This window comes from Danio rerio, chromosome 22 (assembly GCF_052040795.2).
Source record: "Danio rerio strain M-AB ecotype USA chromosome 22, GRCz13ab, whole genome shotgun sequence".
NCBI classification, from domain to species: domain Eukaryota; kingdom Metazoa; phylum Chordata; class Actinopteri; order Cypriniformes; family Danionidae; genus Danio; species Danio rerio.
Genome location: NC_141042.1, coordinates 23228643 through 23245000, shown reverse-complemented (window position 1 = coordinate 23245000; position 16358 = coordinate 23228643). Strand labels below are relative to the sequence as shown.

Below are 16358 nucleotides of genomic sequence, written 5' to 3'. Positions count from 1 at the left end.
TACAATTGATAAAGAAATAAGAGGTGTTTACATTCATGTGGTCATGTGGGAGATTACTGTGATGCGTTCAATTGCAAAGCAATGATTTCGTAGAAAAACTAAAAAACGAAACGGTCAGAAAAGATTATATTCCTCTTGTTTGCTTTCTTAGGTGTGTACAGTTTTCATCTTTCTTGACCAGTACTTAATTATGTCGCGAGACACTAAATCAGAGAGGAATCTCACTTAATACTGAGTTTCGAAATGTTTTTTTGGTAACATTTTGTTGTATTGTGCTGGCTTATTTCTGTGGACACCTGTTTTTACGTTCTACGTTTGAAATGTACGTCACTGGTTAAGCTTAATTTATTGTTTTTGGCCTCATGACTCAATGTATTTGTTTACTGTAGCACGTTTTCTTTTCTTTTTTTAATGTAGATATGAGATGCAGTTACGGAGTTAAATGGTGATTGAGTGATTGGCATTAAACGACCATCAGTCCTGTCACTGTAAAATATCAAGAGCTGTACTGACGTGACTGACTGGTGCATCTTTTCTAATGAATGTTTTCATGATAGCGTCTGTGTTCTTATACCAAAGACAGCGTCTGTCCTTCACCTGTACTTACCTGTTTGCTTCACAATGAACGGATGAGAGCTTTCATACTTGGGGACTGCCGTTGTTTTGCTTCTCTCTTTTTTTATTTAATTGGTGTTGAGTCAACATGACATCAAATTTGAGCCAATTTACTTCATCAATACCTAATTCTGCTATCAAGTGTGTAAGTTTGTTTGATTCTTGTAATCAGATTAAAACTGTAAAATAGGGCACAAAATAGTGTTGTGTTGTAGCCATATGCACTGCCAAGAAAAGCAAAAATAGAACACAAAAGCAAAAAAAAAAAGAGAAAACCTAAACAGCAGAGTAAAACTAAAAAGGAAATGACAGAGGAAACATAAATATAGAAAAAACAAGCAAACAAAATAGCAAAGGCAGCCAACTAAAAGAAAAGCAAATGAAAACAAAAACAAAACAAGTGTCAACGAAGCAAGATGAAACAAATGTGAAACAAAACAAAAAGCAAAGGAGAGCTAAATAAATCTATACAAACTGTGAAGAAAAGCTAAATAAAACGAAATAAAAAGCAAAACAAGAAGCAAACTAAAACATAAAGCAAGATCAATAGAAAGCAAAAACGACAAAAAAATCACAGCATAGCAAAACAAGCAAAAGAAAGCAAAAACCAAATAGTAAAGAAAAAATGCTACTAACTCAAACAAAAACAAAGGAATATAAAAGAAAACAAGATGAAACAAATACAAATGAAACAGAATCAAAGGAAAGCAAAACAAAATGAAACAAATACATATAACAAAAATCAGGGGAAAGTAAAATCAAAATCAACAAAATGGGAATAAAAGCTAAATAAAATGAAACAAAAAGCAAATGAAAGCAAAAGAGAAGCAAATCGAAACAAAAATAAAAGCATTAACAGTGGGCAAACAAGCATACAAAAAACTAAAATAACATTCCTGCAATAAACGGTACAGTAATAATGAGTGCAGTTCTTGTTTTAAATAAAATGTTGCTATTAGCATACTTCAACCTGCTATTTTAATGACAAAGTTGACCTTCAGCCTTTATCTGAGCATAAAAATCTCAACAAAAGTATCCATTAGTATAGTACGCTTTACAAACTCATTTTCAGCTTCATTTTAGCATTTAATGGACACTATTCAACAAATAAAAGTCTTTACACAATCTGAAATGATGCGTCATCTATTTTTTTTAAGCACAAATAAAAGTAAGATGTAAATTTAATGAATGTAAATTGGCTCATAAATTTAATTTTGTGTTGACCTTAAGGTCAAAAACTACAATGACTGTTGTAGCACACTAAAACTAAATGTCATATGTTCATTTTTTTATTTAAAACGCAACGTAAATGACCACCATGGTGACTTAACATTTCACATCATCACAATTTTTTAACGCAAGTGTTCTCAATGTAAATCCTTTCAGATCAAAATGGTGTAAAAAGTCTTTTGTACAAGTGATCAAACGTTTGCTGCATGGCATCAACCTCCCCCCATGTGTACATAAGGCCACTTTTTTCCTGAATTCTTGGGAAATTGATTTGTATTTGCCTCGTTTTGTGACTCTACTGTGTTGTGTGTGATCAGACCGACAATCTTAAGAAACCCCCATTTTGTTCCCATCAGCACCAGAAGTCCTGCTTACCTGCCTGAATGCTGGGATTAGGGATTTTTCTTGTTTGTTGCGCTGGAAGGCCCGCATCTCTGACGCCCCGTCTTGCCATAAAGAGTTTCCATACAAGCTCTTGGAATATTTCCGTCATATTTTAATAAATGACTATTATGCCAAGCGTCGTCACTCTTATTTCCATGAGCAGCAAACAATGCCTTCTTCCTAATAATCAATCAGACAGATTCACTCTTGATGGAGAAAGATTTAAGAATATCCAGTTGGCACCTTAATAAAAACTTAACCGAAAAAACGGTCAAAAATGCTAATCAATTTAATGTTAAAATCTTGACGTCTATTTGACATCTGAGCACTGATGCTTTTTGACCACCAAAATAATAATTAAAGTAGTCAGGTTTTATTCATCTGAAAACGTTGATTTAACATTTACACTGGATTTTGTATCCCTACAATGCATGTAAACTACCTTGATGTCAAAATGATGTCAAATTGACATCTAACACGGGTATAAAAACAAACATCAATTTGATGTAATTTGACGTCAAGGTAGTTTATATGCATTATAGGGTTAAAAAATCAGGTTTAAATGTGGAATTGAAGCTGTCAGATGAGTAAAACTGTTCTTATAATACTTTTTGTGTCATTATGCTGGTCTTAATAGAATCATGTGTGGATGTCAAATGGACATCAAAAATTTGCCATCAAATCGAGGTGCATTTTTGACATGGTTTTATTGTCATCCTCTCCGAGGTATAGGCTTCATTTTATTATTTGGTGAAAAAAAGACGAAAACCTTGATAAAAACGACAAAAAAAAAAAACATGTCAAAAAAGCAAATTGATTTGATGTCAAAACCTTGATGTCTATTTGACATCTGCGCACTGACACTTTTTTGACCACCAAAATAATGATCAAAGTAGTAAGATTTTATTCATCTGAAAACGTTGATTAAACATTTACACTGGATTTTGCATGTCTACAATGCATGTAAACTACCTTGACGTTAAAACAACGTCAAATTGACATCTAACACTGGTAAAAAACCAAAAACAAAAATTTGACGTCAAAGTAGTTTACATGCATTATAGGGCTAAAAAAATCAGGTTAAAATGTGGAATTGAAGCTTTTAGAGGAATAAAACTGTTCTTATAATATTTTTATGTCATTATGTCATTAAAAAGCATTATGTGAGGATGTCAAATAGACATCAAACAATTTAATATCAAATCATTGTGCATTTTTCACATGCTTTTTTTATGCCGTCCTCTCCAAGGCTTCATCTTATTACTTGGTAAAGAAAAAAGATAAAAACCTTGATAAAAACGACATAAAAAAAAAAAACACGTCCAAAATGCTAATTGATTTGATGTCAAAACCTTGATGTCTATTTGACATCTGCTCATTGATGCTTTTTTGACCACCAAAATAGTGATCAAAGTAGTAAGATTGTATTCATCCGAAAGCTTCGATTACACATTTACACTGGATTTTGTATCCCTACAATGCATGTAAACTACCTTGATGTCAGAGCAACATCAATTTGACGTTTTTTTTTTTGTTTGTTTTTTGATGCCATGTTAGATTTGATGTAATTTGACATAAAGGTACTTAACATGCTTGGTAGGAATAAAACAAATTAAGTGTAAATTTGGAATTGAAGCTTTCAGACGAGTAAAATTGTTCTTATATTACAATGCTTGTTGTGTCATTATTTTGGTGGTCAAAGAAGCATGTGTGAATGTCAAATGGACGTCAAGATTCTGACATCAAATTGATGTGCATTATTGACATGCATTTTGATTTAGTTTTGATGTCCTCTCTGAGGTATAGGCTTCATTTTATTATTTGGTAAAAAAAAAAAAAAAAGATAAAAACCTTGATAAAAATTACATTAAAAAACGTCAAAAAAGCTATTTGATTTGATGTCAAAACTTTGATGTCTATTTGACACCCACACATTATTTTTTGACCATCAACAACAATGATCAAAGTTTTATTCATCTGACATCACTACAATGCGTAAATGCCTTGATTTCAGAGCATCATCAAATTTATCTTTTTGATGTTCTCTTCAATTTACAGATGAAGTCAGAATTTTGAGCCCCCCAGTTTACGTTTTTCCCCAATTTCTGTTTAACGAAGAGTAGATTTTTTCAACACATTTCTGCACATAATAGTTTTAGACACTTCTATACAGCTTAAAGTGACATTTAAAGGCTTAACTAGGTTAATTAGGTTAACTATTCAGGTTAGGGTAATTAGGCAAGTTGTTGTATAATGATGGTTTATTCTGTATCGAAAAAATATATAGGTTAAAGGGGCTAATAATTTTGACCTTAAAATGGCTTTTAAAAATTAAAAACTGCTTTTATTCAAGCCGAAATAAAACAAATAAGACTTTCTTCAGAAGAAAAAATATTATCAGACATACTGTGAAAATTTAACATCATTTGAGAAATATTTAAAAGAGGAAAACATTCAAAGGGGGTTCAATAATTCTTACTTTAACTGTACATGAATAAACCAACATAATCTCACGGCAATTCGTAACTTTTTAATTCAGTGGCTAATTTGTATGAATTTGTATGATCTAATTCGAACAATTTTTTTACGGTTTGCTCATCACCCACTGATGGTTGGGGTTAGGGATGAGGTTGGGTGCCATGCCTCCTTTTTAAAATTGTACATTTTTGTACGACTGAACTCGTAGGAATTTGTACGAATTAGCCACTAAACTGTTAAAACGTAAAATACTTACGTTTTCTCGTGAGATCAGGCTAAATAAACTTACCCAACTCAAAGGGCTCCTAAAAACATCTTTTAATTGTTATGCTGTACCTTTAGTGTTACTTCATAGATGCCCTAGGCCAGGGTCATAACAATATCAAGGTGCCAACTGTGTAAGCATTGCATTTTTAAAGCACACACACACACATACACACGTACCTAATCCTGCTTTCAAATATAGTTTGAAGATTCATTAAAAAAAACATACAAACTGCCAATAAATTACAGCCTATTTTAGAAGAAACCTGTACAAAGCAGAGCAAATCTTGGGTTTATCATCTAAAGTGAACACATTTACAGTTTGGATACTGAAACACACAGATGTGAGCAATTAATTCAGTGAAGACACATGATGTTGCTGGGCTGAAGAGGTGAATTGTGGAATTTTCGTTCAGCCTCCATGGGTACATTCAGGCTGCACTCGTTTGTAGGTCTGGCTTTAGCTTTTTTGAAGTCCTCCTTTAAGAAATGAATAGCAAATATAGCACGTTAGCATACACTTTATCCCTCCAAACATTAAATACATACTTTTAAAATTAAAAATACGTTTTAGGAAAATAATATGCTTAAAATTTTTTTGATTGATTGATTGATTGATTGATTGATTTTAAAAAGATTTTTACACTGTCCTGAGGTATAATAATTTTAATTATCTATGGAGCACCTTTAGCTGTTAAAATATATAAATACACCTATTGACAAACCATTGCAGTATACAAATAGTTTTAATCTAAATATTTATTAAAATGAAATTATTGTTGTTGTTGTTATTATTATTATTATTATTATCATCATCATCATCATCATCATCATCATCATCATCACTGCTACTACTACTTATAATAATAATAATAATAATAATAGATGTATTTTAAAATCCTTTACAATTAAATTCTAGAAAGTATGTTCCTAGATGTTTTATACAATTTACCGCATTTTTATTAGTTTTTTCATTTATCATTTTTTTATCAATTATAAATAGTAAATGAATTAATGCAGTTGTAAAGACTTTTTAATAGTTAGAAATTAATGAAAAGTTGCTGATCACAATCAGTATGGTGTTACATGAAAAATAAGTTATGACTGTTTCAAAAATAACAATTCTTTAGGTCCAAACAGACCAAAAATGTGAATATAACTTTATATATAATTACAAACTTTAAACGCAAAGATTATTTTTAAAAAATGTTTTAAATAAAACATGTACATTAAATGTATATTAAAGGCATTTGCTTGAACTTACTGCTTTTTTGAACATCAAACTGTTCAAACTTACACACGAAAAAATGTACAGTAGCAGACAATCCAAAAAATATGATTTCCATTCCAGAAAACACATTTATTTGAAAACCACCACTTCATTATTCTCGATCACAGAGGCATAAAACTAAACTGCGTTTCCCCTTTAAAACTGACTGAGCTGTATATCAAGTTCCTCACAGGAACAGATCTGACCTGTATTAAATGTTAAAACCGAGCGAGCAGACAGAATCTACTCGGGCCAAAGCCCTAAACCAACATAACCACAGCATTTACTGAAGGCCGTGATTTCCAGAGCCGTCCTGCTGAGAGAACACACTGATCCGCTGACAGATTCACTCACACCAACACGCAATCCATCAATACAGTAGTCAAAGACAACAAGAGATTAAGACTGGATTATTTCACCACGGTGATGAGTAAATATAACCTGGACTGGCAGTGATATAATCAACACTATTCACTAGTGCTTATATAAAAATATTGTGAAAAAAAGAAATACATTTCAGCTTATTTTGGAAAAATACACTAATGAGACATGAATGAAAGCATTTCTATTGTTGTCTTTAAATGCAAATAAGCTTTTTGATCCAGCCCCTTTTTCCAAAACTAGGGGTAACCTTTACAGCTTGTGCCTTGATTTCTCCGTCAATAACAAACAAGTCTTGTCAGTTAAACTCCTGATATATGGATTTGTGATGACAAAATATGCACACACAAAAAACAACACACAAGTTCATATAATGTTGGTTATGCCAGCGAATGTAAGTGTTTGGAGAAGTAATCACGTGCATCTGTTAAGCGTGATTCTGTGAAACAGCAGCAATGCCACACTATAAATTAGGGATGCAAAATTGTGTTCACCAAAAAATATTGTCCATTAAATTGGCTTGGGAATTGCACCTCTAAAAATGACTTGCTGCTTGCTTAAACTGCTTATTAAAATTAGTTATAACAACATAAATTAATTGTTTTATGTTCAATCCACTTCAATTTGTAAAAAAAAAAAAAAAAATGAAGTTAACCTAACTGATTTGTGTTCAGACAACATGAAGGAATTGTGTGGAGCCCAGCATTATTTACAGTTTACAGTGTGTATTTCATGTTGACTTCAAGGACAAAAGCTACCATCTATGCTATCTATAAAAAGTTTATTTAAAGGGCACATAGTTTACCCCTTTTTTATGATTTATTATTAATATTATGGTTCTTCTGAGTGTGCCAGTTTAGGTTTAGTTCAATACACAGTTCAGATGTTTTATTATAATGTGTTCAAAAGTGTCATGTTGGAGGCGTTAACACAGTTTGCTGTTTTAGGGGCGTGTTGCTTCACAGTTTCGGCTTCCCGCCCAATGTAACAAGGGGGAGCTCCTACGCTCTGTGTTTGCAAAAGACAGGCTGACAGACAGAGAGAGAGCTAAGCTAAGCTGAGCTAGGATGAGCATTCAGCCGTACATGTACGAGTCGGACACAGACCAAGCAGAGAGTACAAAATCATTTGTGTCTTTGAAACATGAAGTGTTCCGAATGCACCGCGACAGAAACCCACGCAGCGCCGAGCCGCTCACCAGAAGCTCCGCCGCGTGCACCCCGACAGAATCCCACGCCCAGGACTCCGAAATGCACGGCGCCGCGCCACGCAAAAGGTACAAGCAATAAATCCGATTAGAGTGATAATGTGGAGAATATTGATCTTGTGTTGAGCCTAATGAGCTTTTCATCAAAAAAATAGAGCAAGGGTGTTTCTTTAATAATATCGATTTGACTCACGCGCTGAAAATAACGGACGAGCAATAAGTAATTGAGGATATGATCGTGACGCGAGGCTGTCAATCAATATTGGTGGGCGGGGGGACCGCACTCCTACGTAAAGTTGCGGTCGGTCTGAAAACCGCTCCAATTGGTCCACCGTTTTTTTGTTTTTAAATTGAAAAAAAAGGACTGTGTGTGTTTATATCACCCCAATATGACAGTCTATACACTATATCTGCACACATGTCTGTCCAAACAGATTGAAAAGTAGATTTTTCACCATAGGTGCCCTTTAAGTGACTGTTGTAGCACACTAACTAAATGTCATTACAATAATAAAAATGACCACCATGGTCACTTACCGTGCCATGTTATAACAACTTTTTAACATATAGTGCATCCAGAAATTATTCATAGCGCTACACTTTTTCCACATTTTTTCCCGCCTTTTTTTTTGTTACAGCCTTATTCCAAAATGAATAAAATTCATTTATTTCCTCAAAATTCTACACACTATACCCCATAATGACAATGTGAAAAAAAGATTTTTTGAAATTGTAGCAAATTTATTAAAAATAAAAAACCTGAAAAATCACATGTACATAAGTACAGCCTTTGCCGTGAAGCTCTAAATTGAGCTGTTTACACTGATCATTCTTGAGATGTTTCAGCAGCTTCATTGGAGTTCACCAGTGGTAAATTCAGTTGATTAAACATAATTTTATAAGGCATACATCTTTCTATATGAGGTCCCAGGGTTGACAGTGCATGTCAAAGCACAAACCAAGAATGAAGACAAAGCAGTTGTCTGTAGATCTTCGAGACAGGATACTCTCGATGCACAAGGCTGGGAAAGTTACTAAAAAATTTCTGCTGTTTTGAAAGTTCAGGTGAGCCCAGTGGCCTCCATCATCCGTAAGTGGAAGATGTTTGGAACCACCAGGACTCTTCCTAGAGCTAGCTGGCCATCTAAGCTGAGTGATCGGGGGAGAAGGGCCTTAGTTAGGGAGCTGATCAATAACCAGATGGTCACTCTGTCTGAGCTCCAGCGTTCTTCTGTAGAGAGAGGAGAACCTTACAGAAGGACAACCATCTGTGCAGCAATCCACCAATCAGACCTGTATGGTAGTGGCCAGACGGAAGACACTCCCCACCTGGAATTTGCAGAGACATCCTGAATGAAAACATGCTTCAGAGTGCTCTTGACCTCAGACTGGGGCGACGGTTCATCTTCCAGCAGGACAATGACCCAAAGCACACCGCCAAAATATTAATGGAGTGGCTTCACAACAACTCAGTGAATGTCCTTGAGTGGCCCAGAAAGATCCCAGACCTAAATCCTTTTAAACATCTCTAAAGAGATCTGAAAATGGCTGTACACCATCGCTTCCCATCCATGTGATAGAGCTTGAGTGGTACTGCAAAGAGGAATGGGCAAAAATTCCCAAAGACAGGTATGCCAAGCTTGTGACATCATATTTAGAAAGGCTTGAGGCTGTAATTGCCTTTTTAAAATCTGTATATGTTACCATAACCAGCGATCATTCTTCGGAGATCGCTGGTTTCCACTATAATCATGAACTTCACTTCCGCATTTCCCAGGACTACATATTCATACATGCACTTCTTCCAAACACGCATGCCTGCTCATTCATCTCGCTTGATTACACTCACCAGCTGAACCTTGTCAAAGACTGATAACACACCATACTTAAGCCACTCATGAACTCATCCAGTTTGCAGATTCTTGTTAGCTGTACCAGTAACATTACAACGCATTTCTCCTTGTCTTGTTTATTCGTGCTTAGACCCTAGCCTTGTGTATCCTGTTATCCTGTTTAGCCGCCTGCCTTACCACCTATTGCCTGTCCCTTGATTATGACTCTGGATTTGCCCGCACATACCTGATCACACCTGATTTGACCATTGCTTGCCTGATTGTGAATAAACCTGCATTTGGATCCTACCTTCTGTTGTGGTGTTACTCCCCGTCGTTACAGTATACTTTAAGTTAAGTTAAGATGAAGTCTTACAAAATTACCTTATTTTTAAATATATTCAGAGATAACTATTACAAAGCATTTTCAATTTTGATTTTCATAATTTTGGTGCATTAATTCAACTCAACCTTGCCTCATCCACGTGAACAGTATTTATTAAAAATCTAAATATTGTGATTTATTGTGAATATTGTGAGGAAGAAGCTTCAAGATCAAACTCTTTGGAGAGTTTTTAGACCTGGAGTACGCCACAAGTGCACATTTACTACAAATAAGCGACCTTCATTTTTTCCTGCATTTAAGATTTATTCACTCTCATGTTGTACAAAACCTATAAGATTTTATATCTTCTCTGCAGCACAAAGCAAATTAGCATTATCACTCAAGGAGGACATCAATATACAGGTAGATTCATATCAGTACACATGAGATTCATCCATAGACATAAGACTAATATGTAATATAATAATGTAATATAATAATGCAATCTCAGGGCAATTCAGAGTATTAGTAGCTAGTTCAAATTCAAATTAATTAAATTCTAATTCAAATCTCATTTGTACATTTTAGTAAGATTTTCTCATCCCCCAATGATGTAATGTGTATCTATATGGTGCATTTATCATGTATGGCCATACACCCAAAGTGCTTCACAATCACGAGGAGGGCCTCTCCACACCGCCACCAATGTGCACCAAAAGGCAGCCACAGCACAACGGCACCATTGCGCTCACCACACACCAGCTATTGGTGGAGTGGAGAGACCGTGGTAGAGCCAGTTTGGTGAATGGGAATGATTGGGAGACCATGATGGGTAAGGGTTAATGGAGGGATTTGGCCAGGGCACCCCTACTCTTTACGGGAAAGGCCATTGGATTTAAATGACCACAGAGAGTCAGGACCTTGGTTTAATGTATCATTCGAAAGACCGCCCACTGCGTCCCCTTCACTGTAATGGGGCATTAGGACTTACACATACTGCAGGTTGAGTGCCTCGCTGCTGGCCTCACTAACACCACTTTCAACAGCAAACTAGTTTTCCCATGTGGCCGCCCATACAAGTACTGACCAGACTCAGCCCTGCTTAGCTTCAGTGAGTTGTGGCATGATGGTTTGGTTTTAAATAATCATCCATTTCTGTACAAATAAAATCATAAGAGTTTGTACGAATCAACTACTTTTTGACAATGTGTAAAATAGTTGTTTCCTTATGAGATAATGCTGGATATAATGTTTACACAACAGCTTGACAACTGTTGATGTCAAAAAAATATTAATGTATTAGTGTTATTAAATCCATGACATATTTATAATGGCTTCATGACAATCATGTTTATAACAGATGTATGACAAGTTGTTTGTCTTGGTAATGTCAAGTTGTGATGATGAAGACAATGATCATGAGCAAATGACAATTAATGACAGTTGTTATATAAGCATGAATAAAATCTCAGTAACATTCACAACATATACCATGTCGTGTTTATGAGGGTCTAATGACAGATCTTAGGAACACCCACACTAGTAAAATGTTACCGAATCAACTAATAAAGTCTGACTAAAGACAACTACAATCTGTGAAACAAATGCAACAGTATTTGTACATTTCTAGAAAATGTTGGTCTTTTCTATCACATGGCTAGAAATACCTTTTAGCCAATCAGATTTGAGAAATTTAGAACTTCAATGCAATTAAAGAAAATGGGGACCAAAACCAAAATAGGCTTGAGATTTGAGCATATTATGACGCACTTTTCTAATTTCAAACACATATCATTAATTATGAATCCAAAATTCAATAGAATAAGCCCTGCATCTTCAACACAAACTAATATTTGGTTTAGAAGACGTCTAATAGGCATCCAAACATACACATCTAGGCTAAAACAAGAGTAAATCTGGGCTGTCAATGATAGTCAGTAGTCCAAAAATAGACTAGTCTTCAATTGAATGACTACACATGTGAAGTATGTCTAACAGTGCAGGTTTAGTCTTGTTTTAGCCAAGATGTCTTTGTTTCGATGTCTATTAGATGTGTTTGCTTGGTGGATAAATGTCTATAAATAACCACTGTCCATCAAAAGAGGCCACAATCATATATATGCGTGAAACTTTTAGCTGTTCTTAAAATACAGCTCGGAGGCCTTGACCCAAACTTCCTAACTACTGAAATGAACGAATTAATAGATGCATACTAAATAGGAGCGGTTGTATTGTTATGCTAAACCTCACCTCAACATGCAAAACAAATGTGGTGGGTTTGAAACGGAACACAGCGAAGGTCACCGTCCTTTCATTTAAATGCATGTATTATACATAAGTTTGTATATTAAAAAAAAGAAGGACCACAAAAGCACTAATGTGTATTTTCTATCCTTATTAGTCATGAGGAAAAAGAAAGCGAGATTTAAAAAAAAAAAACTCTTTAAGCACCTGAACCTCGCTCTCAGCATTCCATTAATTACCCAGACAATGGCAACAACTTCAGAAGCAGATTTTTCAATTTCAGAGAGAGAGAGAGAGAGAGAGAGAGAGAGAGAGGATGGAGAGAAAGAGGAGAGAAGAGAAACAGAGGCAGGGAGAGGGGGAACGAGATAGATGGAGAGAGAGAGAGAAACGCATGTATTCAGGCTCTTCATGCTATACCAGCACTTAAATCCGACGGACCTCCCATAAAAAAGACTCAAGGTTACGTCCGATTGAAAATCCTCACAAACAACCACTTCAGAAATCCATTTAGAGCCAGTGCTAGAACATCTAATTCAAACATGTTGTCCTGTTAAAATGCTCGCGCAGTTCCTCTAAAACTCTCTTTCCCGCTGCTGCCGCTCGCCGGGCCTCTTTGTGAAGGCGATTACATTTCCACATTCTGTAGCACAAAGACATAATTACACAGGATCCCGAACGCAGCCCAAACAGAAGGTCAGACATGAAAAATGACCTCTTATTGTCACAAATGATAGGCCGCTTCGCCAAGAGTAATTTGTAACAATACCTCCAACTCGCTGTTTGCTGGAACAGCCAATGGAACAAAGTCCAGATATGAAAAGTGTGTTTAATGAGAGTCGAGTGCACTAAGAAGCTCACTTAGTAGAAACTGTTTTTAATTCTGTCTTCATTTGCTCACTGCAAACCTGTTTGCTTTCATCTTCTGTGGAACACAGGATGTTTTCATGAACGATAATGCTGTGGTTTTTCATTTAAGGACATATGGATGCCATGAAGTGATTCATATTCATGTGTGATTGCTTATGAAAAAATATAAGAATGCATCTTTGCATCTGAAAACACAAGACAGCCCTTAGAAATGTTGTTTTAAAGCAATTCCTCCGCCATGTTGCTATCATTTAAAAGTCCAGGGTCCACCAGAGCTATTGACTTTGAATTGAATGTCCATTTCTCTACCATAAGCCGTCTCCGAATGTGTTTCAGAAAAATTGGCCGTACATGCAACCAGCCTTACAACTGCATACCATACCATATTCACCACTAAGATCATCTGAGACCAGCCACGCAGACAGCTGCTCCAATAATCGATTCACAGAATCAGAAACTTCCTGCACAAACTGTCTCTGAAGCTCATCTGCAAGCTTATCGCCCTCATCGGGTCTCTACCTGACATCGGTTTGTCACCGTAACCAATTTGAGTGGGCAAATGTTCACAATCAATGGCATTTGGCTGTTTGGAGAGGTGTTCTCTTAATGGATGCATTCCAGTGGCCTGTGGTGGTGGTGAGGGTATGGTAAGTTATCCAATGAACACAGCTACATGTTATTAGTGGCATTTTGAACACAGTGATACTGCAAGGGGATCCTGAGACCCACTGTTATGCCATTCATCCACAAACATCACCTCATGTTTCAGCAAGATAATGCACAGCCCGCTGATGCTCTGGATTGGCAAACAGTGTGTTCCAGCTCCTTCCATTACCCAGCAACTACGCACAGCCACTTCAAAAGGCGTGGACCGAAATTCCACAGGCCACAACCAACAACCTGATCAACTCTATGAGAAATAGATGTGTTGCACAAGGTGAAGCAAATGATGATAACCATTTGCCCACCCCGGACCATCCCCAACACAGTAAATCTGCACATTTTAGAGTGGCTTTTTATGGTGGCCAGCTTAAGGCACACCTGTGCAATAATCATGATTTCTAATTAGTATTTTGATACGCCACGCAAATGAGAAGAGCTCACGTACATAGATTTAGACAAATGTATGAACGATATTTTTTAAAAGTTTTAAGATCTTTGAATTATGCTCATGAAAAATGGGAGCAAATAGTGTTCCATTTATATTTTTGTTGAGTGTAGTATAACTATGATTATTATTGTTTATTGATTTTACAAACTGCTAGATATTCTTTATTGTATAAAAAAGAGCAGTGTGAACATTCTCCTTTTGCATTCCATGAAGAATGGTTTGGAAAGCATCAGATCTCTGAAATGAAATAAGATGTTGTTTAATTACGACTCAGTTACGTATAAAACAGAATATATGTCATCTAGACATAAGTAAACACAGCTAAATATTTGAGGCTATGCAGTTTGACCAAAACCGCACAAAACAAACCCCAATAAATTACACTCCAACTCTAAACAGAGTCAGTTTCACCTTTAAAGCATTACCTCCAATCGTTAAAATTATTGCAGAATTATCAAAAAATCTACAACATATAATAATTTCATAAGCGGTGAGACTCAAGCTTCATTAATGAGATCTGAGTTGCCTGAAACACTTATAGACAACCCAAAAATAATACCTCCAAAATGACATGCCAACAAATAGGCGCTTACGATGAAACCAGATCACTGACCACTGTTTCACAAACCAAGCCAAATCCTCAAACGTGAAAAAATCTGCTTATTTTTAAAAACTAATACCATTATTAAGGCGAGACACTGCAGACATAAACACTGGTTCCTCATGCACCTGTCAATTTAGAGAGCTTTTGGCTTTACAGTAGGGATTTTTATATCTAAAGTAAAGAAAATAAATTTTAAAGTGTTTCTTTTGATGCATTTTAGCAATTTCTGCTTGTAGATTTTAAATAAAATACATGTTTTAACTCAAAATTAATAAGATTTATTTAATATAAATGATTAAGTCATAAATCTCCACTTCAGCATTAAATACACTAAACTGCATAGTGTGATTCAAATCTGTCATTTGAAAGTTTCTACAAAAAGGCATGATCATACACTTAAAAATATAAATCACTGGATAAACTCAATTTAATTGAGGGCAGGATTTCCACCCAATAAATTTGTTTAGCACCAACTAAAAAACCTATTCAGAAAATTGAATGCAATTACGTTGGTCCAACATAATTTTATCAAATAAAAGTTTAAATATATTTGTATTTTTATTTACCTTAAGCTCAAAGGTCTGGTAATAGTATGTCTATTACACTGTAAAAAGTGATTAGTTATTTGAAGCGAGTAAACCAATTGCCTTAATAGAAACAAGCTGACTTTACAAAAATAATAAAATTACCCATTGTAACTTGGAACCCTTAATTGATTTTTTTATTAGGCAAAATGTGTTCATTTTTTAAAAATAAAATTAAACTAATCACTTTTTTTCCAACACACATTTATTATATTTGTTTTTTCCAGCTTTTCTGTATCTAGCAATATGACTGAAGCCAAAATAAATCCACTCTTCCAGACAGTGTGTTTTCTAAATTTAAAACAGGCTATACGTGTTGATTTTATAGACTTAATTAAGCACCAAATATGTAATATTGTAATAATTACAGTAATTATTTAAAAACAGACATGCTAAAAGAGTTTGACGCTGTAAAATATAATTCGTTGATTTAAAAATGTGAGAACAATAACCATAATTATAAAAATTATGTCAGCTTAACAGTACTAGGTTACAATGGGTTTACTTACATTATTTTTGTAACTTGTCAACTTGTTGCTTTTAAGGCAATTGGTTTACTCCCTTTAAGTAATAATCACTTTTTACAGTGTATGTGTCACACAATTCGAAGTCTCTTAGTTTTATTTGAAGTTAAATTAACTAAAAGAGCCATTTTAAGCATATTTCATAACTTACATATACAGTTGATTGAGGTCTCAGAACTAATTTTAGGACAGTTATTGCTCACTGAGAAAAGCAACAATCTGCATTTTAGCTAATGAGGCTGCCAACACACAAAGCATGGGTGCTTCTGCAAGGTGGTAACCTCAAAACTTAAAGCATTACATGAAAATCTTCTAAAACTTTAAACTGAAGTGCAAATCAAACTGTAGCAAGTCTTTCTATTATCTTTAAATACCTACAATTTCTTTTACTGTCAATATTTAATTCAATCCAGGTAGCTGAACCAACACAATTCT

General features: G+C 35.1%; 2 protein-coding genes across 3 annotated transcripts in view; one reads left to right on the top strand and one right to left on the bottom strand.

The window, feature by feature from the left end:
- nr5a2 (nuclear receptor subfamily 5, group A, member 2) overlaps positions 1-645 on the top strand; it is an 87128-nt gene extending 86483 nt beyond the window's left edge. Inside the window, exon 7 of the mRNA NM_001313729.1 lies at positions 1-645. This exon is cut by the window's left edge and continues 1883 nt beyond it. The gene's annotated coding sequence lies outside the window, so the exon portion shown is untranslated.
- Positions 646-5010: 4365 nt separating this feature from the next.
- LOC101884238 (adhesion G protein-coupled receptor D2) overlaps positions 5011-16358 on the bottom strand; it is a 139230-nt gene continuing 127882 nt past the window's right edge. For both annotated transcript variants that reach the window (XM_087304307.1, XM_087304309.1), the window contains one exon: positions 5011-5451. In XM_087304307.1, coding sequence (XP_087160433.1) covers positions 5329-5451 — 123 coding nt within the window. In that variant the 3' untranslated portion in view covers positions 5011-5328. The remainder of the gene's footprint in view (positions 5452-16358) is intronic.